General features: G+C 38.7%; 1 protein-coding gene across 4 annotated transcripts in view; it reads left to right on the top strand.

Moving 5' to 3' along the window:
* GSK3B (glycogen synthase kinase 3 beta) overlaps positions 1–23,554 on the top strand; it is a 207,564-nt gene extending 184,010 nt beyond the window's left edge. For all 4 annotated transcript variants that reach the window (XM_066347732.1, XM_066347731.1, XM_066347730.1 and 1 more), the window contains 2 exons: positions 7,817–7,915; positions 20,055–23,554. In XM_066347732.1, coding sequence (XP_066203829.1) covers positions 7,817–7,915; positions 20,055–20,122 — 167 coding nt within the window. In that variant the 3' untranslated portion in view covers positions 20,123–23,554. The remainder of the gene's footprint in view (positions 1–7,816; positions 7,916–20,054) is intronic.
* Positions 23,555–23,855: the final 301 nt, after the last annotated feature.

Below are 23,855 nucleotides of genomic sequence, written 5' to 3'. Positions count from 1 at the left end.
CCACTCTAGCGCCTGAGGCAGAGGCCACAGAGCCATCCCCAGCGCCTGGGCCATCTTTGCTCCAATGGAGCCTCAGCTGCGGGAGGGGAAGAGAGAGACAGAGAGGAAGGAGAGGAGGAGGGGTGGAGAAGCAGATGGGCGCTTCTCCTGTGTGCCCTGGCCGGGAATCAAACCTGGGACTCCTGCACGCCAGGCCGACGCTCTACCGCTGAGCCAACCGGCCAGGGCCAGAGAAAGATTTTTAACAGCATGTAGGAATGTGTCACAATAAAAAGGGATGCAGACAAGACTGAGGACAAGTTGGGGATAGGCAACAAAAGCAAGTGTTTTAGAAGCCCAGCTCATCAAAGTGTTTGTTATATTTGTTTTATTTGAAAGCCATACACTACTTATTTATAAAACATATGTATATCATTATTTATAGTGATCAGCAGGTTCTATGATCTTTGTACCAGTGAATTTTAAACTCATTTTCTTGTTATAAAATAGTGATACATACAAATATGATCAGTCATCTGCTTACCTGCCTTTCTGTGTCCTGGGCCTTTCCTCTGGGCTGCTTTATTCCGAGACACAGAGCAGGCACAGCAATTCAGCCACATGAAGTGAGGAGGTATCTTTGAATATTATCCTCAAATTGCTATAAACCTTGATTTGGGGCTTTTTTGGTTTTTAGACTATAATAATTTAAAATAGCAAGGATATATTTGTATAAATAAGAACTCTTGATTTATATGTAGAACATGAATCAAATCATAAAATTAAACTTGTAAACTGCTCAGTGCCCCTCCATTCTTTAAAAACATATTTATTGACTTTAGATAAAGGGTGGGGAAGAGCAGTAAGCATCAACTTTTGGCAGTTTCTTCTTGTGTGTGCCTTGACCAGGCAAACCCGGGGTTTTGAACTGGCGATCTCAGCGTTCCAGTTTGATGCTTTATCCACTGCACCACCACAGGTCAGGTGCCCCTCCATTTTTTAAAAAACTGAACTGTAAATCTTTTATGTAACTATGCCTGTTTTTTGTTTGTGGTCTTTTGAGTAAAAATGTTTATAAAAGGTCTTTTTATAAGAATGAACTTGAGAAGATTTGTATATAAATAAATGAATTGTTTTGTAAATAAGTAAGGGGTGGAGCTTTTCATACTTCTTAAAGCAGGGGTCAGGAAACTTTTTGGCTGAGAGAGCCATGAACGCCACATATTTTTAAATGTAATTCCATGAGGGCCGTACAACGACCCGTGTACATTACACGCATTATCCAATAAAAATTAGGTGTTGTCCCGGAGGACAGCTGTGATTGGCTCCAGCCACCTGCAACCATGAACGTGAGTGGTAGGAAATAAATGGATTGTAATACATGAGAATGTTTTATATTTTTAACATTTTTTTATTAAAGATTTGTCTGCGAGCCAGATGCAGCCATCAAAAGAGCCACATTTGGCTCGCGAGCCATAGGTTCCTGATCCCTGTCCTAAAGGAATTGTCAGAATTATTTAATATTTAATGAATAATCTAGAAGGGTAAATTTTTTAGGTAAGCAAGCTGTATTTTTCTAGGTATTGGAAAGCTTGTGAAATTCATGAGTGCACTAAAAGGAGGATAGGTAAGTGTTAGTTCAGGCAACTTGAGTACTAATGACAGTGTTGACTTACTCAAGATTTTAAGATCTAAATTACTATTCTTTATGAAAATTGTCATTTTTCATCAAATTATTTGATCCACTCTGCTGCTCTGGCCATGCTACTGAGAAGAAGTATGTAGAATGATACAGAAGCTATTAAAAACTAATATCTTGACTTAAAGTTCTGTGTGTAGTTTAGACATACAGTTCCAGGAGGACCAGAACATTACTGGTATATGATAAATAACCAAGGCAATAAAAATACCCAGTATTTATTGGGTTGCAACCTCTTTCCAAATATAATCTGAAACCGGCTCCCATACATAGAGGGCAGAAAAAGACCAAAGAAAAAGGTAGACCACTCTAGATTGGTAGGTGGTGGGTTAAATAAGCAAGGGGAGTTAATTACCAGGCTTGTCTTAGGTGGCAAGACAGGTAGAGAGAGCTCCTCACCCACCCTCCAAATCTTAAAACGTTTTATAGAGGCCCTAACTAGATTTAGTCGTGTACCGAGGAGGCCTTACCTCAAGTCAGTCATATAGTCAGTCCTGATAGCCACACCACATTTCTGTCTCAAGGCTGTATGGATCTTTGGAGCAACTTCTGGGAGCAGGGAAAGTAAATGCAGCACACATTCTAAAGCATGTGGGCGGGGGGAGCCTCCAATTGCTTAGGTCCAACCTGTGGTCATGTCTTCTTGATGACCTTCCCTGCCAACTACTGCATACAAAAAGAAGTCAAACCTAAAGTCAGTTCCCCGTCTCTTGCTATGTAATTGTAGATCTTGGTCAAGGCATTATCTCTAAGTTTTTACATTTAAATAATTAAAGGTAGTAGGAGCAAAGAATATTCAGTGCTGCCAGCTCCAAAATTCTGATTATAAAAAGAATTGACTCCAGGACAAGGAAAATAAGAAATAAAGCTAAAAACATAAACCATGCTAGGGTGAGGTACATAAAATCATGCTATGAATGGATACATAAAAACATAGACAGATATTCCCAGAATTCAAAATATTAGCAATTTTATTTTTAAGTGCTCAAAGTTACTGTTAGTTGAATAAAAGAATCATAGTAGTGCTGTATTTATTCAGCTGCATCAAAAATGGATTCTGAGTGTAGCCTGACCAGGTAGTGGCTCAATGGATAGAGCATCAGCCTGGGACACAGAGGACTCAGGCTTGAAACCCTAAGGTTGCCAGCTTGAGTGTAGGCTCATCCAGCTTGAGCCCAAAGGTCTCTGGCTTGAAGCCCAAGGTCTCTGGTTTGAGCAAGGGGTCACTGGCTCAGCTGTACGCATATTCCCCCCCCCCCCCCCCCGTCAAGGCATATGTGAGAAAGAAATCAGTGAACAACTAAGGTGCTGCAACAAAGAATTGATGCTGCTCATCTCTCTTCCTGTCTGTCTGTCCCTATCTGTCCCTCTCTCTCTCTGTCTCTTGGTTAAAAAAAAAAAAAATTTAAGAAAATGGAATTCTAAGTATAAAAATTTTAGAATATAAAGCTTAATTTTCTTAATCATTAGAATTTTTAAGTATTAACCTTTTGCCAGATATAACTTCTAAAACATATCAGCACTGTAAATGTGCGCTAAACATATTAAGACAGTACACTAAATATATTAAGACGTTTTTGGGTAACTTAAAAGTTATGATGCTCCTTCTTGGACAGTTCCAAGTCAAAGTAGTCATGGGTTTTACAGATAACGTTTTGTTTTCACATGAAATATCACCGGTATCACTAAGCAACAGGAGTAAGCCTTGTAATTGTTTACTATTTGTCTGATTTTATTAGTATTTAATTTTCCAAATGAATATGGGCTGTATAGTAAGCAACTGGAACTTGGTCAGGGATTTCTTAGGCGTTTTGAAGTTGTTAGGAGAGGAGAGAAGCAGTTATAAGGAGGTTACTTTTTTATCTTTAAAAAAAAACCAACAAATAAGCAACATTAGAATTTAGTAAAGTGTGAGATAAAGGTGGTGCAACCTAGCATTTGAGTTACTGCTCAAAAAAGTATACAAATGAAGTGAGCACACCGTTGTAGTATAAAGAACAGGACTGTAAGAAGAGTACAAGGAGACAAAGCTATGATAGTTAACAGGCTTTCTGAAGTAGAGAAGAGCTAATAGATAGAAAGTGACGGAATATAAGGAATGCCTATAATTAAGAAAAAGAAGAGGATAGTGGGGTAGAGGTTAGAGGGATATAGAACTATAAGCGATTGTTGAGTTTAGAATTCCTTGACTTTTAGGGTGTTTGACTCAAAGAAGTTCACTGAAGTGTGCTCCCCCCAAAGGCCATCTACTGGCAACTCTAGGTTAAAAACCTAGTCTTTTTCATCGTTTTGTGGACTTAGACTGTTCCCCTGTGTTTTTGTGTGTGGCAAAGCCTCCAGGATTTTATAGCTTCTCCTTTTTTTGCCTCTTACTTCCTTCATTTTTTTCCCCTTCTTTGCCTTCATTAGTTGCTACTCTTTCCCTACCAAAGACCAAAATGAATGTCTACTCCCTAGAGAAAAAGAGGATTGCTCTTTTTAAGCCCCGTATACACACATATTTCTCTCTCTCTCTCTCTCTCTCTCTTTTCTCTCTCTCTTCCCTTTCTTTCATTCTGTGTGTGTATGTGTACTTGCAAAATGTACATACTGTTACCCAGAACAATACACAAAACCATGGCCCCTCAACTAGGCATACAGATACACAGAAAGATAGGTGATCTGATAAAAGAGTAAACAAATGGAAGCAAATGAAGCACGGGCCATAAGTAAAGTGACCACAAACCCTGATGTTCAATTTATTTTAAAGATTATCTTTAAAAGTAACGCGCGCGCTCTCTCTCTCTCTCTCTCTCTCTCTCTCTCTCTCTCTGTCTTTGTCACACACGCACATGCACACAAAAGTAGCTTTGTAAAAGTCTTATATTAAAATCTGTGGTCATCTTTTTGGTTTTCTTCAGGGGTCTCCAAACTTTTTACACAGGGGGCCAGTTCACTGTCCCTCAGACCATTGGAGGGCTACCAAATACAGTGGTCCTCTCACTGACCACCAATGAAAGAGGTGCCCCTTCCAGAAGTGCAGTGGGGGCTGGATAAATGGCCTCAGGGGGCCGCAGTTTGGGGATGCCTGTAGATGTTGGGCACTTGGTCATAGCGATCTTTTAATTGAAAAATGCCTGTATCCTGAATTGGTTGGGTTGAATGCCTTACTTGTCAGCCTATTTGTCTAGTTGTCTTTCCATGTTCTATTTCTATTGATCAAAGACAGTTATTAACATTTTCTCTCTCTGTCATGCAACCTATCACACCATTTCATGTTCAGTATTATTCAATAGATGGAGGTATTTTGAAGAAGCCTATTTTAACAGATTTTTATTTTAGTTGGGATGGTAAATATTTCAGGTTACTGAGAATAACCACCACATCCTGTATTAATTTTTATTCCTGGAATCATAAAGTCATTAGCCATGGCAACTGGAATTTTCTTGCTTCATATAGGTATAAAATTGTGATTAAAATTGAACTGACTTGAAATAAAACAGCATAGGATTTTCTGGTTCCTTAGAACCAAAACAGCTATAGCTGATTATGAGAAAACAGCATCTCCTCAAAACTGATCATTAGAGCAGTGGTTTTCCAGCTGTCTTCCCAGGGAAGATGGTTAATTTGATGAGCTGACCTAAGTCTTCTTATAGAAGAGGCAAACAAGAAGAATTTTCTCTCAGTTTTAAGCTTTTCCACCTGTTATTATTATTTTGTATTTTTCTGAAGTGAAAAGTGAGGAAGCAGAGAGACAGACTACCACATGCACCCTACACCAGGTTCCACTCGGCATGCCCACTAGGGGGTGATGCTCTGCCATCTGGGGCGTTGCTCCATTGCAAACAGAGATATTCTAGTGCCTGAGGCAGAGGCCATGGAGCCATCCTCAGTGCACGGATCAACTTTATTCCAATGAAGCCTTGGCTGTGGGAGGGGAAAAGAGATATAGAGAGAAAGGAGAGAGGGAAGGGTGGAGAAGCAGATGGGTGCTTCTCCTGTGTGCCCTGGCCAAGAATCGAACCTGGGACATCCACACACCGGGCCAATGCTCTACCACTGAGCCAACTGGCCAGGGCCTCCACCTGTTAATTTTTTATAAATATTGGAATCAGTTTATTGTTTCTTGTTGAAGCAGATACCAGTTAGTATCTAACTTAGCACAAAATTTAGATATTTAGGTACTAAATTGAGTAAGTCAGTATATAACAGGGTCTTTGCACCAGAAAAGTTTTAAACTAATGCATTAAAGTATTATTTTCCTGGCTGGAGGAAGTAACAGGTGGGAAGTGACTGCTGAGGGGTTTAATTTGGGTTGATGAAAGTGGTTGTTTTTTTGTTTGTTTTTTTTTGTATTTTTCTGAAGCTGGAAACGGGGAGAGACAGTCAGACAGACTCCTGCATGCGCCCGACCGGGATCCACCCGGCACGCCCACCAGGGGCGACGCTCTACCCACCAGGGGGCGATACTCTGCCCCTCCGGGGGCGCCTCTCTGCCGCGACCAGAGCCACTCTAGCGCCTGGGGCAGAGGCCAAGGAGCCATCCCCAGCGCCCGGGCCATCTTTGCTCCAATGGAGCCCTGGCTGCAGGAGGGGAAGAGAGAGACAGAGAGGAAGGAGGAGGGGGGTGGAGAAGCAAATGGGCGCTTCTCCTATGTGCCCTGGCCGGGAATCGAACCCGGGACCCCCGCACGCCAGGCCGACGCTCTACCGCTGAGCCAACCGGCCAGGGCGATGAAAGTGTTTTGAAACTAGATAGAGGTGATGGTTGTACAAGATTGTGAATGTACTAAATAGCACTAAATTTACACTTTAAAATGTCAATTTTATGTGAATTTTATTTTAATTAAAAAAACTATTACCTAACTTTTAAAATTCTGTGTCATATCTGTGAATTGTCAAAATACATGCTGTAGCTTAGAAGATAATGTCCTTCTGTAGCTAGTATAGTCATGTAATTAAATTGCTACATTTATCAAAGTGAAAGTGAACATTCACTGATTAAATGCTAGGAGAACAATCATATTACCTAAAGCTCTAACACCAGGTACTTAGATAGATGTACAAGCTTACCACCATTCCTTGCTATCTGTCTACATCAGGGGTCCCCAAACTTTTTACACAGGGGGCCAGTTCACTGTCCCTCAGACTGTTGGAGGGCCAGACTGTAAAAAAAACTACGAACAAATCCCTATGCACCCTGCACGTATCTTATTTTAAAGTAAAAAAACAAAACGGGAACAAATACAATATTTAAAATAAAGAACAAGTAAATTTAAATCAACAAACTGACCAGTATTTCATTGGGAACTATGCTCCTCTTACTGACCACCAATGAAAGAGGTGTGCCCCTTCTGGAAGTACGGCGGGGGCCGGATAAATGGCCTCAGGGGGCCGCAGTTTGGGGACCCCTGGTCTACATCCTTAGATCCAATGTTATCTTAAAATTATTTTTTAAGATTCATATACAGAACTTGATTCTTTTAAAAAAGCCAGCCTGTATACAGTTGACAGAGGAAAACTTTCCACAGGTATAAAACCTATTTCAAACTTATAAAAAGTTACAGTCTTCCTGAGTTTTAAGCAAAATAGAATTGAATGAAGACATTATTTTTAGTAAAAGCAGTGAGACTTGAAAGAGACGCTTATTAAATCCTGTGTCCACTAGCATTTGCATAGGTGTTATCAGCCGTCGGCTCGTAAGCAACTGAGCAGATAGTTCTGCGTGTGCAGGTGTGTGTGTATACACACACACTGTAGTCATATTCTTTTTCTTTGACACCATCACCCTCAATTCCTGTAGTCAAATATTATCAGAGTAGTTTGGAAAAACCTAGTATATTTAAATTAATGAGTGATGGAAATTGATCTTATTAATATGCTTAATTCTTAAACTTTTGGCCAATAGCTTTCTGCCAGATAGCTTTAGTTCTCAGACATACTCTCATTTTAGCAGATAGTGCCTTGAGTATGTTTCACAACATTCCTGTGTACTTTCCAAGTAGTTTATTGACTTAGTTTCAGATGTAAGTTTATGACATCTTTTTTTCCTCGCTGTTCAACTAGTGTTTTATTGTGGTATCTTTATTGTTACCAATTAAGTAGTTTCATGTACAAAGTTAAAACTGAGCTCTAACATATGTCTTACCTTTTCTCTAGAATTGTCCAGTAATCCACCTCTAGCTACCATCCTTATTCCTCCTCATGCTCGGATTCAAGCAGCTGCTTCAACCCCTACAAATGCCACAGCAGCCTCAGGTGAGAACACATACGTCTTTTCTAAAAATACTGTTTTCCTTTAAAAGATGTGATTACCTCCATTTTATTTTTTTTATTCATGTAAACATTTAATACCTTCTAAGTATCAATAACAGCAGAGCCAAATGAATAAATGTGTATAAAAAATGCTGTATTTTCAAAAAGCACAAAAGGAGATTCCATAATACTTTTTATATAGGTATAAATATCTTTTTATAATGTTAATTTTTTAAAGCTATGCTTTCCATATAATTTCTTAATACATATATCAAATGAGATGCCGATAGCAGAAAGCAATATGTACAAATACAATGTTATTGAAGATAATTCACTTTTGTTCCAACACCTGAATGTAAATTATATTAGTATACTGGAGAGGCAAATTTTTAAGAAGGATAAGGTATAGATTGGTGAGTTTAATCTTTCAACAGGCTAAAACGGCAATGCAGATACATTTAACTAAGATTTAAATTTAAAAAAAAAGATTTTGATAGCTGTATTTCTCTTTGCCTGACTGATGGTGGCGCAGTGGATAGAGTGTCAACCCAGAACGCCAAGGTCACTGGTTCAAAACCTGATGTCTCTGGCTTGAGTCCAGGGTCACCGGCTCGACCCTGAGGACACTGGCTTGAGCATGGTTCACTGGTTTGATCCCTGGTCAAGGCATATATGAGAAACAATCAGCACACAACTAATTAGAGCAACAAGTTGGTACTTTTCTCTCTCTCTCTCTCTCTTCCTCTCTCCCTCTTCTTTTTTATCTTTCCCTTTCCCTGGGTACAGCTTAATATATATACTGTTGATCCCTTAGCCAGTGAATGTTGGGGCCTGATTTAGTACCTATCATTCATCATTACAGATACTCTGAAAATAACCAAACCCTTGAATGAACTGAAGGTCCTCGAAGAGTGGCTGGTAAATGAGGTTAGAAATATACTAGATAGCACCATCAGGCTCAGAATTTTGTATCCCCATTTTCCTTACAAAATACAGGAGCTAACTTTATTTTCATTAAATCATTTATTACATTGGACTAAGTTGGCTCAGACCCATTTTGCCTAAGGGCTACAGGAAATAAAAACTTTCATTATTAATTCCCTGCATTCAGCAGCAAAGTCGAACTCCATCTGTTGTCTGACACAGATTTGTTTGTTTCTGTCCAATATGAATATTTTGGAACATTGCTGGTGAAGATTAAAAACATTTCATACTTTTCCATGCCCTACCTTTGTTCCAGAAGTCTGGAAAGAAAAATCTCTTTTCTATGTGTAGTTCTGTCAACACATGGTATCTTGAGAAAGTCATTTGACCTTTATTAGTTTTAATATTGTCTTACTAGTTTTCTCATTTCTGTAAAATGAGTGGCAATGATTTTGTAAAAACCAAATTATACAGAAATGTGCTTTAAATTTTTTAAATGTATAATATAAGATTTAAAAAATATATATATATGACCTATTTATTTAGAAGGAAGACAGATTGCTTAGATGAGCTATTAATAAACTTACTAAATCACAGGTAAGATTAGATTGATTGTTCAAAACTTGAAATAGACCCTAACCCTGAACTAAATGCATTTGCTTGTTGAGATAGTTTCCAGGAGTTTTATTGGAGTTGCTTTAGACTATGAATAAAAATAAGAATTATGATTGATAAGTTTTGAGTAATTTTAAATAATTTTTTTAAATGTGAGATACTAAACTAAGTAAACTAGGTTTTTAGGCTGCCCAGTAGGAGCCTAGTGTAAGCTGATTTTTAGGTTGCTTTGATTTCGGTTACAGTACTTACCAAAAAGGTATTTCATTGCTTTATATATATACATTACACACACACATTCTTATAGCTATTTTTTTCCTTTTTATTGAATTTATTGGGGTGACACTGGTTAATAACATTATACAAGTTTCAGGTGCTCAATTCCACAGCACATCATCTGTGCACTGTGTTGTGTGTTCACCCCACCCCACATCAAGTCTCCTTCCATCACCATTATCTCCCCCATACACCCTTCATCTCTCCCTGACCCCTGCCCCCACAAACACTATACTGTTGTTCATGGTCATGGGTATTTTTTCTTTTTATTTTCTTTTTTGCTCAATCCTCCCCCCACACACACACATATTCTGCCCCCTTCCACAGCTATCAGCTTGCTATCTGTCTATGAGTTTGTCTCTTCAACCTGCTCTTAAAGTCAGATTTCCATATAGATATGGAAATTGGATGATCATCTTAAGAGTTGAAGTAAACCCCAGGGTATGGGGAATTTAATAGAATAATACAGAGCTAAATTAGTTTAGAGAAATACATGCTTTAAGTATCTTAATAGTTACTGAAGAGGATTTCAGATATTGCTCTGAGATTCCTAGTGGCTAAAGTAAATAAATGTTATCTGTTAAAATCTTCCATTATTCATTAGATAAAAATTACACTGGTGGCTTAGGAGAAGCAAAGTGTTTCTGGCCCTGCTGTTTGAAAAGTACTCCCTAAGGGACTTGGATTTGGTGTTGTAAGAGATACAGTAAATGAAATTCTCATCACCATTTTAATGATAAATGTAATAGTGAGTTTCATATAGATACTTTTTAAGGGTCCCTCAGTGTAAACCAAAGGAAAACAGTTTTCTCTGGGACCAAGGTAGTGAAAGCAAGTATGTTATCAAACCTCAGGAGATGCCTACCTAGACGAATGGATTAACTGTGTGACATTAATGGCTGCCTGTATTTAAATAAATATATATGTATATGTATATATTTTTAAAATAATTTGGCAGTGTGGATTATATTTTTAATAAGACTTTGATATATGTATGCTCTTTTGCCTTCTTTAGCTTCAGTTTCTTTGGTCATAAGACAGGAATAGTAATTACCCACTGCATAATATTATGAGAAGTAAGACACAGTATATAACATACAGAGTGCTTAGCTAGTATTTTGTTCAAGGTTTTATATAGTGACTACAGGTGAACTGATTAAGACCCATGGTGAAGCATGACTGTATAACAAGAACCATTAAAGTTCATACTTTTTAGTTCACTACTCCCACTTCAGGGATCTTATCCTCAGGATACATCTAATATCAATATCAAGGCAAAAGCCATCATGTAGAGAGATAGGAATAGGACTAATTATATAATAACAAAAATGAGAGCCAATCTGATTTGAATGGTCAACAGGAAATTATTTTAATAGATTATGAGTCTCAATTTTTATATAACCATAAAATTGTTATGAAGGTTATAGACATGTGGAAAGTCATGTTTATTTATGTGGAGAAAATCTAAAAAAATCTTATGTATCATATTGATAACTCCCAAAATGTGTGTTTGCATATGACTAGAGACTAGATAGAAATATATGAAAATTAAAAGTTATATTTAAATTAGTGGATGTGGGTGTTGATTTTTTTTCTCAAAAACTTTTCCATTTAAAAAATATATAATCAAACTACCTCAGTTTCTGGGAGCATTATAGTTGCTCTTGGCTCTGACATGACAAGTTCTATTTTCTCCATACCTCCACATATCCTCTCATTCACTCCATTTGTGAGACCATTCATTATTGAGACCAGTGGTTTCCAACCTTTTTACACTTGGGTACCGGTGAAAATAGGAGAATTACTTCGGGGACCACTAAGGCAAAAATCACGCTAAGCATAAATGAATTTAACCAAGATCTGTAATCTTCATACATCAGGGTGGTTAACAAACCAGTTTCAATTTCTGGCTGACCAGTCTGCAGACCAGCTGTTGGCAAGCACTGATTAGACCATCTACAGAAATAAATCTGGAGAAACTGTAGTTTTACTAATCAGATATGAACTGCTTTACAGATTGCCTGATCCAGTTCCAGAATAGTTAAATGTGAGATGTGGTAAGGAATTTCAACTAGATTTGTCTCTTTGTTTTGCATATCAGTCTTCCTGGTAAGGTTTTTTTCAGTGCAATAGTTCTGTTATTAAAACTAATTTGGCCTGACCAGTGGTAGCACAGTGGATAGAGTGTTGACCTGGGATGCTGAAGTGTCTGGTTCAAAACCCTGAGGCCACTGGCTTGAGTGCAGGATCATCAACATGTCCCATGTCACTGGTTTGGCTTGAGCACACAGTGAACCAAACTATGAGTACCGCAACTATGAGTTAATGCTTCTCATCTCCCTTTCTGCTTCTCTCTCTGTCTCTCTCTCTCTCTCTTAAAAAAGCAATAAAAAATTTAAAAATAATTTGAAAACAACTGATTTTAGATCACCTTTCATTATCTGCTGAGAACTAATTGGAAGCTCATTACTGCAAGAAGGGGCGCAATCCATCTTTATATCACTCTATTATAAAGCTTACCCCATTTTCACCCTTCTTCCACTCCCCAGGTACTCTTTTTCTGTGCCAGTTTTACAGTGTGCATTGGGAAAACTGTATCCATATTCTGTTTAGTTGTAGACTCTACAGTGTATGCCCTCAGGTGTTTCTCTTTCTGACCCAGTCCTTTCTGCTTTCTGTTTACCTTAACCTAAATGTATGTGGATTTCATAAAAGTATACAGCTTTAAAACACATACATACACACTCAGATTTTTCTCTACTAATTTTAGGGCAGAGGAATCTCTCATATTCTCATTTCTATAGATGATCAAAAGGGAGCATTATTTTATATTTTAGTCTATATGAATAGATACAGAGACATGCTCTTTTAAAATGAGCTTATGTTATTTAGGTTATGGGGGTATATGACTATATAATATTCAACTGGTGTTCTAAACATATATCATGATTTATTTAACTAACTTATTATTCTTAGACATTTGGGTTATGTTCCTGTTTTTAGAAGTAGAATTGTTAAGTCAAAGGGTATGAAGAATTTGATACATATTGTAAGACTTCCTTCAAGAAAGCTTGTGTAAGTTAACACTGCCCATTTCTTCATTGCCTTAACCTTAGCCAGCTCAGAATGGGGGTGGGAAGTACAGGGTGCACATGCTTATTTTTAGGTGTTACCAACCTGATAGCTGAAGAACATCATTGTCTTTTTTAGGTACAGTATTTTAAAAACCCATTTCCTCGGTTGGCTTTGTGTTTGAAATAAGATTTCCATCCACATAATGCCAGTTTAACTGATACCAAAGAGATTGTGTCTATCCTGTTTTAGGGTTTCAAGTTCCCTTGGTGAGTTAATATACAGGGTGGGGCAAAAGTAGGTTTATGGTTGTGAGTACATGAAACACAGGCTTTCTTTTTATATTTTTACTTATTATTGTATTATTTTTCCATACGAACAGCTATAGGCTTATTCTTTTTTTTTTTTTTTTTTTGGACAGGGGCAGGAACAGATAGGGACAGACAGAAAGGGAGAGAGATGAGAAGCATCAATTCTTCATTGCAGCTCCTTATTTGTTCAGTGATAGCTTTCTCATATGTGCCTTGATGAGGGGGGGGGGGGGCTCCATCAGAGCGAGTAACCCCTTGCTCAAGCCAACAACCTTTGGGCTCATGTCTATGATCCCACACTCAAGCCAGCGATCCCTCTCTCAAGCTCGATGAGCCTGCGCTCAAGCCTGGGACCTCAGGGTTTCGAACCTGAGTCCTCCACATCCCAGTCCGATGCTTTACCCACTGCGCCACCTCCTGGTCAGACTAGACCTACTTTTGTACCCCGACTCCTGGTATAAATATCTAAAGTTAAGCCAGTTTAGTCATTTTTTCACCAGTGCAGTGCTAAGTATCATTTCTAGGAAATTGTTTCTTTTTATACAAAACATGTTTTCTCCTATTAAGTCAACAATTTTAAATGGATTTTTCCCTCCTCCAAAAGTAATTAAAATATTTTTAAGTTGCTGAGAGTCCTGTCAGATCTTTCAGATGCAAGTGTTCTTGGTTCCTTGCCTGAAGTCACCTGCTTATATTAATATGCCTTTTCTTATTCTTTATTCCTAAATTGGGTGTTTTTTTCAACATAAAAGTTGAAAATGTTTTCTGTGTTCTGATAGCCTGCAGTTTCCTATCCTGAACAACTCAGCCTCTTAACTAAAATGTGCTCTGCCCCTGAGCACAGAGAAAGTAGGACCCCTGTGCTGCTGGCAGGTCAGATTAAAGTCTTATTCACAAACCCTCAGGTTAGGTGGTGGATGGGTTGGTTCACTGGTGTCTGAATTTTGGTGCTATTTTTGAAATGACTAAAGCCACCTTGGTGTTCTCTGACACAGCTTTTTCTCAGAATTATATGAAAAGGGAAATGATGATGCTTTGCTGAGAATTCCCCTCCTTTTCATTGTTCACAGGCAAAATTGTCAAACCCATAGTAGACATTATAAAGAGAAAAATAAAAATCAAGTTCTCCTAATAGGAGATAGTTTGATTTCTTTAGTGTAGATTATGATTTCAACCTAAATGTAAGCTTAGGGTATAATTTTTATTCTCTTCAGTGGTACTGCTGGGCCAGACAATGAACCGTTGTGTCAGTCAGAGGCTGTAAGTGCTGAGACCCATAGTTTTAGAATGCTCATGCCTGGTGCAGAGAGCTTTTGGCACCCCAGCTCCTATGTTTATCTTTTTGTCCTTTCTTCCCAACCTGTTTCCTTGTTTTCTACTCTTTTTAGTTAAGCCCTTTGGCTACAGTTCATAAGTATGGGCCTTTCATTTATTCCTCTTCCGTTCCCCATTTGCACATTTGGTCAGACACTTTTGAAGGGATGTGTTAGATGGGGTGGGTGGTGGAGAATCAGAGTGAGAACTTTTGGTTTATGACCTGGGCAGTTTCCTCAGTGTTGAGAGTGCTGCACATTAGATCCATGACTTGATTATCTCGGAACTCTTAACAAATCTCTGAGGACCGGGGGGGGGGGAGGGGGGGGGGACTGGATCCTCTCCTAGAAAAATGTATGTGTATCATATATGAATTTTGCATATAAAAATTTACTCTAAAATAAAATCAGTCTCTTGGAGCATAAACCCTAACTGGCATTTAAGTTCTTTGACATATATGTATATATGTGTGTACTTGTTATCTATCAAGATACGTTAAAATTTAGCAGCTTACAGCAAGAGTAAACATATTATCTCACATAGTTTCTGAGGGTCAGAATTCAGAAGCAGCCTAGCTGTATGGTTCTAGGTCAGGGTCTCTCATGCGGTTGTAGTCAGAATGTCAGCCAGGCTGCAGATACCTGAAGGCTTGCTTGGGGCTGGAAGATGTACCTGCAGGATGGCTTGTTTGTTTGGTTGGTGAGTCTGTGCTGGCTGTATGCAGGGGGCTCAGTCCCTCACCATGTGGATGTCTCTACAGTGCTACTTGAATGTCTCCCATTATGGCAGCTGGCTTCTTCTAACCCAAGTGATCCAAGGAGGAGGACAAGGTGGAAACCACAATGTTTTTTATGTCCTAACCTTGGAAATCACACATTATTATTTGTGCAATATTCTGTTAACAGGCCAACACTTGTCACTGGGGGAGCAGACTACATTAGGGCATAAACACCAAGGACTACCACAATGAACAAGAAGACTATACTTTTCTCCCCCAAAGCTAACTGTTCTGTCTGTTCCCTCTCAAGGCTATCCTCTGTCTTTTTGTTATGTTTTGTTTTGTTTGTTTGTTTGTACTATAGCACAGTGGTCCTCAACCTTTTTTGGGCCATGGGCCATTTAATGTCAGAAAATATTTTCATGGACCAGCCTTTAGGGTGGGACGGATAAATGTATCACGTGACCGAGACAAGCGTCAAGAGTGAGTCTTAGACGAATGTAACAGAGGGAATCTGGTCATTTTTTAAAAATAAAACATCATTCAGACTTAAATATAAATAAAATGGAAATAATGTAAGTTATTTATTCTTTCTCTGTGGACTGGTACCAAATGGTCCACAGACCAGTACCGGTCCGCGGCCCGGGTTTGGGGACCACTGCAACATCAGAAAGGGTGGTAATGAGCATTGGTATCTAAGAAGCTAGGATGTCAGTGAATTATCAGCTCTATAATTCTTCCAAAACACTTGTATCTCTGTATACCCCACCTAGAAAATAAAGTAACTATACCTTTAATTCTTAACATAAATTCACTTATCTGTTTTAATGTGTAATCCTTTTAAATAATAAAAATAGGCTTCTAGAAATCATAGTGGATTATGTAGGGGTTAGGTCTGAATAAAGTTATTTTCTCTCTTTGCTAGGAAATCTTTTTTGCTGCTTTCTGCTGCCCGTAGAAGTCATCATTCTCTTCCTCTGCTCCCTCTGTGCTCAGCTCTCCCACTTGTTAGCCCAACAGCATTAGGCATGTTACTTAATCTCTTTGTGCTTCCATTTTGCTACATTTAAAATAGGGGCAATAATTGTGCCTATTTCTTGGGGTTGCCGTGTGCGCTAAATGACCTGCCTGCAACATGTACTTATGATATCTGGCACATTGGTAAGCATTCAGATGTTAACTACTGCCACTGATATTTGTTGTGGTAGTGGTGGCCGTTATTGAAGTCACACTAAACTATTTTTAGATGTCTCTTTTACCTTTCCATTTATTAAACAATTACTGTAAGCCAGGTACTTACGCATTTCATAGGCCTTATTTCATTAATAGGTAGTATTGTCACCATAATACAGATGATGATGTTGGGGGGTAGAGAGGTTAAGTAACTTGTTCCAAAATCACATAGCTACTAAGTTGTACAACCAGATTTCCTAGTGAAATTGAATTAGGTTTAAGATTGTCAGTGTGAGTTCATCAGGTGAACATCTCTCAAGACTAAAAGCACGAAAACATACACTCAGTCTTTGGCGATTCATAGTTGGATTGGATGTTTTGCAATCAAAAGGTCTTAGCCCACCCTAAACCATAATGCCACGTGGTATCACTTTACCAAATGTAAAGGGAAGGGAATGCTGGAGAAGCAAAATAAGCTTTGCTGCTGTTCAAGAGTTTCTGTTTAAATGCTTGAGAAGAAAAGTTACAGAAATTATCATAGACAACCAAATCCAGTGACAATTTATCAGAATTTTAAATTAATGAGCATTATTTTAATAATTCAGTTATGTAAAACAAGTTTACTGGATTGTCAGTGGGAACAAAGTAAGCATGTACTAAGAAAAATTAATGAAATATAGTTTTGTTCAGTCAGTAAGCCAAGTGGTCTATTGGAACTATCACTGAGTTTGTAGAATTTAACATTTTTGTTTTGTTTTTCTGCTCCTTATACTTTGTCTCCCTTTAAAAAAAAGAGAATTTTGTTCTTTTTCTCAGCAAAGACAGTGGAGTTCATTGTGCTAGGCAAAGGGTGGTGTGATTTTTGTTTGCTTGTTTGTTTTTTAATGAATGAGAAAAGTGCTGTGACTTTAGGTATCAAAGATATTTGTAACCAAAATAATTAGCTGTTAAAATTTTACTCATCAGATGATTTGGAAGTAATTCAAAGAAAAAGTATGGTATCATTAAATTCCAAAGTGAGTGTGTTTTCCAAGTTTTATTGTTTAGAAGGTGAATTCATTTTTGATTATATGCCCACTTAAAGAGCTTGTTCTTTTCATTATGATTATACAAGCAGCCTTTGAATTCATCCAAAGATGGTGGAAATCGTTTTGGGAATGTCATAAATTCACAGGTAGTAGCTAGTGAAAGGGTATTTGCCTATTAGTAGCTAAATAAGATTTTACCAAAGAGCATATTAACATGGGCTGGATGACCATGTAGTTAAGTCTTAGAGGTGTGGCTCCAGAGATGCTAAGTGAGCTCATCTGTGTGCTGACACCGTGATCAAGCAGATAAATTCCTGATGATTAGTGAATCTCTTAAATCCTGGGGAAAATCAGAATATGATAGTTTGACCTGTCATGTTCACACACAGAAGATGAGAGAGAGATGCTGTTTGATGATGATCATGCATAAATACCGAATGTCATCCAAAGTATGAGAAAGGCTGCAATAAGCTTGGATTTGTGAGAAACATTATTAATTCTGAAATAGCTCAGTGACCTTTCAGGCTTTCTCTGGATTGTTTAATTGCAGCTTATGCCTAAATTTTGAAAATGAGTGTTTTTCTTGAAAATGACTTCCAGAAACCTGTGGCCTGGTTGGAATTGATGTTAGGTCATTGCAGATTGATGCAGGAATTTGTGAGATCATTGAGAGTAAAACTTGTGGTAAGGCAAGGCATATCCAAGAAAAACCAGGAGTCATGAATAAAGCATTAGACATAGCTACTTACTGACATTGAGAAAAGGCTGTTACGTGCCTTTGGAGAGTAGCTTCTTTGTCATATACCTGTTCATGTGCCATACCAGCGAGTTACTGTGAATCCACACTGTGACAGTAATCTAATGCATGGACCCCGATGCCATAATGCCTGGATTTATTTGCATAAAAACAGGATGAGAAGCAGCTATAGCTGTTTTGGAGGAAATTAAATGAATTAAACATAACCATTCACATTAAGAGAAATAAACATTTCTTCCCCAAAGTCGGATATAAATATATATAAGGGCAGATTGTTTAGAGGGCAGGAAAATCAGGAATTTAGAAAAGAAGTAGTTTTTTTATAGAATGACCACTGAAGTTATAAACTGAGCAGCTAATCTTTGAGTTCCTGTGTGTCCTCGAGGTCTTCTAGAAGTCTCTCACTCTACTTAGAAATTCAAAGTAGAAAAATCAAAGACCAAATTTTGCATTCAGCCATGACATTGTTTATTCTCTTCATCATAGGATATAGGAGAACTAGTTGCTAGAGAGAGCTTCTGGGTCTGTTTTTTTGGTGTCACCAGCCTTGATGGCCTGATGGGGTGACTGTGACTTCCAGGGAAATGTTCCTCCCAGTCAGGCTACCTCTCCTGTTGCTCAGAGCTAGCATGAGGTGTTTGGGAGAAAATTTGCACAGCAGGATATTCCCAATCATGCATGAGATGACAGGGAAGCAACTAACACTGGACACTGAAATAGCAGATTGCCTGCCGGAAATGTAGAGCTAATCTGGACACAAGTGTCCGCTTAACTGTTAATGGATATTGTGAAATAGTAATGGACCTTTAAAAGAGGGAAGGAGGGTTCAAGTTAGTTATAAAGTTAACGTATTTCCAAAGCATCAAACTAAACTCAGTGCCAAGATACTTGACTACAAGATGCTTTATTGAATTAAGCGAGTTGGTACTACAGTGGCTATTTCTTTTTGCTGATTATCTATTTTCTACTTCTATGAATAATGAACCATGGACTAAGAAAGCAAGCGGTTGAGTTTGAGTTACTGTATTTCCCCATGTATAAGACGTACCTTTCCCCGAAAAATTTGGGGTCTAAAAACTGGGTGCATCTTATACAGTGGTTATAGCATTTCAAATGCCATAGGTGGAACTGAGGACGAGGCAATGTATGAAGACAGTGATGAGGAGTTGTATAAATTTTATGATGAGCAAAACTTGAATTCAATAACTTTATGTAATACATTGTTTTCCAAATTTTGGGCCCCAGAATTAAGGTGCATCTTATACATGGGAGTGTCTTACACGTGGGGAAATACGGTACATGTAGCACTTCAGCCTGCCAGTGCTGACCCGTGTTATTGCCTCCACCCATTTTACCCACTTCGGCAGATGGCACGGTTCAGAGCTTTTTTTTTTTTAATTTTTTTTATTTATTTACTTTTTTAGATTTTATTTATTCATTTTTATTAGAGAGAGAGGGGAGAGAGAGAGAGAGAACAGGGGGAGGAGCAGGACGCATCAACTCCCATATGTGCCTTGACCAGGCAAGCCCAGGGTTCTGAACCGGCGACCTCAGCATTCCAGGTCGATGCTTTATCCACTGCGCCACCACAGGTCAGGCCGGTTCAGAACTTTTCACAGGTTTTTCTCACTGTGCATTTTTAAGTAAGCTACACTTCAACTGGAGTATTCATACATTGCTAATGCCAACTGCTGGAACAAGAGCTTTGATAAAAACGGGCTCTGGCTACCTGAATCTATAACTTGCTCACACAGGCTCATGCTGTACCAGGCCAAAGCGTGGACTTAGCTCCAAGCAGAAAATTTCAGATTTCGTAGTATTGGCCATATTTAAAACAACATTTCAGATGCAGCGTGGAGACCACATAGCCCACAGTCTGCAGCTGAGGCAGCGTGCCTTTCTCTCTGAGTCTCACAGTGTTGCTCATGCTCTCTCTTGGGACTTTCCTTCGCAGACGCTAATGCTGGAGACCGCGGACAGACCAATAATGCCGCTTCTGCGTCAGCTTCCAACTCCACCTGAACACTCCCGGGCAGCCGGATGCACAGGAAAAACCGCCAGTTACTTGAGTGTCACTCAGCAACACTGGTCACGTTTGGAAAGAAAATTAAAAAGAGGAAAAAAACTTGTTCATTTTAGTGTTCAATTTTTTTATTATTGTTGTTCTTATTTAACCTTGTAAAATATCTATAAATACAAAGCAGTTTCATTGTGTTCTCACTTTGAGGAAGATTGGGGGCGGGGTTGTGAGGAGGAGAAAGCGGAGCACTAGAACACACACTCTCTCGCCCAGGACAATCTTGTTATCAAAGTCTGCTGTTGTGTACTTTAAAAACAGGACTCCTGCTTCATGCCCCTTCCAGAAAAGAAAAAACTTTGTTCTGTGCTGAAGTTTTTTTGAACTTTGTTTTCTTTTAAAGTCAAATGTAAGACTTTGGTATAATGCACAGCTTGAAATTGGTTGGGAGCTTAGCAGGTGTAGCTCAATGGGGACTTAAATGTCACTCGTAAAATTAATCCATATCCTCGGGTGTTTGAAGACTTGCCTTTGGCATGTTGGTGGCAGGTGTGGCAGACCAAAAAAAGGAAATGTGTATCATTTATAACCCAGGGAGGTCAATAAAGTTAGAAACTGTAAGGGAAAGATTCCTAATTGATAAAAGTTTTGTTCCGCTCTTAATCAATGCTAGTGATGGAGAAACTTACGCAGGGAGCTGTCAGGAGGAGTGGACATGCTCCACATGTGGATCTTTGCCTGGCCGAAGGTTCTCTGCAGATCTAAGGACGGTTCTGAACTGTAACCCAGGGAGAAGGCTGGGCAGGGTGTGAGCCGGCCCCTCTGGCTGCAGTGGTCAAAGCTGAGGAACCTGGAGGGTGAGGACAGGCCAAGGGCAGATCTCATCACTGTGAATGATTCAGTCCACATTTTTTTCTAAAGTTGCTTCCCTTAGAAAGATACACTTGAGAGAACATTATAGTTAAATAATGTGAACTGTAACAGTCTACTGGCTTATTTTTTAATTACAGATTGAGCTTGCAGAAATTATCACATTCTGCACATAGTTCTAATTTTAAATCCAAATCTAGAATCTGTATTTAATTTCAGCTTTTTTTAACCTCATGCTTTTTAAATTTTATTTATTGATGCATGTCAGATAGGCCATTTTGATTTTAGGTGGTAGGAATATTAAAAATTACACATCAAAACAATATAAACAGTCACTTGTACCTGCTGACTTTATAGGAAAGTAGATTATATAAATGTGTGTATATGTGTTATATATACATAGGTTCAATACTGCCTTTTGTGTGTATTTTTTTTTCTGTCCACAGTATCAAAATTAACTGCTTGAAGAGTGAGAAGAAGAATGTTTCCCCCCACACACCTGGTTAAGAGTTTTTGTTTATTTTCTTTGTATATTAGTGAACAGTGTAAGAACCAGTCTCTGTTTTTGAAGAAAAAGCAATATTCCTTGGAAAGCAAGGAGGATTGAAGGATTATGTTTGCAGTGAGAAAATAGATTTTCACAACTAGATTGTTTTATACTTTTAAGGTTGACATCTATGTGGGCCTTATATACTCTAAAATGAACCTTAGTCACCTTGGTGCTTATGGGCCATTACTTGACCTATGAATCTTTAAGGCACAATCAGTTGTACTTTACATTTAAAGATCACTTGAGTGATGGCCGCCTGTCCCTCCTTCCCTCCTTCCCCACACACCGTCCAAGGTTAGCTGAACCGGCAGGGCAGCCGAGCCTTAGAACGTGTGTAACCCATCTTCCCCCTTCTCTTTGCCACCCTTGGTCCTGTTAGGGTCTCGCCCTCCAGGTGATTTGGAAGTAGAGTCTCTTGACAGCCCTCATGCAGACCCCCACACCTTGTACGGTTCTTTTACCTGAGTGTGCGTGACTCCAAAAGGCCTATTGCCTGCTGAAGTGAACAAATATGCAGAAAGGCAACTGGGAGCCGTCTCAGTTTTCACTCACTGTTGGCTAAGCTCTTCGGCCACAAGAAAAGGTTTCTCAACCTCTGGTTATAGCAGAGTTCATGAGAAAGAAAACAGTCAAACCAAATCAAACAAATTGAGTTTTACTTTTCATAATGAGCCTCTGAGAGCTAATTAAGATTTTAAAGACATCTGAATCAAAGTATTTGGCAACATGATTCCTGAAGGAATGGCTTTGATAGAGCATTTTCAGAAAGGATTTATGAAGAGGCTGAACAGCAGGTCTGTGACAGAAACTGACTTGCTTTCAGACCAAACCGCCCGGCTGGACATCTGGACACAGACACTACTCTGGTTTCATATACTTGCTGGCATCTGTAAAACCTGTGCTTGTTTTATGAGATACTCCCCCCTCCCGATAAATGGGGTGAGAGAAAAAAAGAGAAAAGTCTGATGCTTTTCTCTCATTATTGTGTGTGTATGTGAGGGCTGAAGTGTGTGATTTTTTTCTTTCTCAAGGATCATGGCGGGATCACAGAACTCTTTTATACAAGTGAGATCCAGGTCTCTGAATATCTTTTTGTAAATAATAATAATAATAATAATAAAAAGCTCCTCACCAAATTCAAGCTTGTATATTATATTTTCTTTTAATGTTTTTAAATTTAAGTTTTATTGTTTTGTATGTAAATATGTGGACCCAGGAACTGTTATTAATGAGCAAAAAGTTACTGTTCAGGGCAGTGATTCTGTTTAATAATCAGACAAAATGTAGACGAGCTTTTTAAAGCCATATAGTTTTAACTCTGTACAGTAGGTACCGGCCTGTATTATTGTAACAATAACTCTAGCAATGTATAGTGTATCTATATAGTTTGGAGTGCCTTCGCTTCCATGTGTCTGGGGTTTTTTTGTTTGTTTTTTGTTTTCCATTTTTAAAATTTTAATTGATTTCTCTATCTACCATTGTCTTCCTGCCCCACCCTTTTCCCTTTGAAATAATATCTCATAGCACAGTGTCTGTGCCCCTTCACAGTGAATTTCAGTGACACCATGCTCAAGAGTGGAAAGAGGAAACTGTCCATGATCTCATGTCACTCAAGCTCTGCCTTTGTCTTGGTTCTAAAACATGTTTCCTCCACAGGAGCAGTGACCGATTTCATTTAATAGTTAGGCCATCCAGGGACTCGGTGGGTGCCGGGGAGCCCAAGGGCTGGAGGGTATCCGTCGATTAGATTGGCTCATTTGTTCCCCAGACCCTCACCGTGGGTCTTACCGCAGACTCCATGCCCACTCTCCTCATCTCCTTCCCTCACAAATGAGAGAGGAGAATTGGTTTTTATGAATCAGAGTTTCCTCATAGTGTCAGGTTTTGATAATCAGTGCGATGACCAGCAGTCAGGGCGGGGTGCCCTGCCAGGAGAGGACTGTTTGAACAAGGGAGCTCAGTCTAGTCCCACCTCCCTGTCGCCTCCACCCCTTTCAGTGAAATGTCATTTTAATTTTTTTTCTTAAAAAATGAATTTAATTCTTACTGTGTGCCCATCATAAAGGCCTTTTTTGAAAGAAAAAAAAAAGTCAAAATTACTTATTTTGCCTCCAAGTACTCCATATAAGATGTCTTGAGTAGAAGAAAAAACTTTACCAAACCAAAGGTTCCTATTTTTGAAACATCGTGTGTTCATTCTAGCAAGGCAGAAGACTGACTGCACCTTCTTTCCAGTGACGTGTCATTTTTTTAAAGTCCTCCTAATTTTTAGATACATAGCTTTGGTTTGTGTTTTAACAAAGCCTGCCTAACCAGTC

This window comes from Saccopteryx leptura, chromosome 8 (genome assembly GCF_036850995.1).
Source record: "Saccopteryx leptura isolate mSacLep1 chromosome 8, mSacLep1_pri_phased_curated, whole genome shotgun sequence".
Classification (NCBI taxonomy): Eukaryota; Metazoa; Chordata; class Mammalia; order Chiroptera; family Emballonuridae; genus Saccopteryx; species Saccopteryx leptura.
This window is presented reverse-complemented; position numbering and strand designations above follow the sequence as displayed.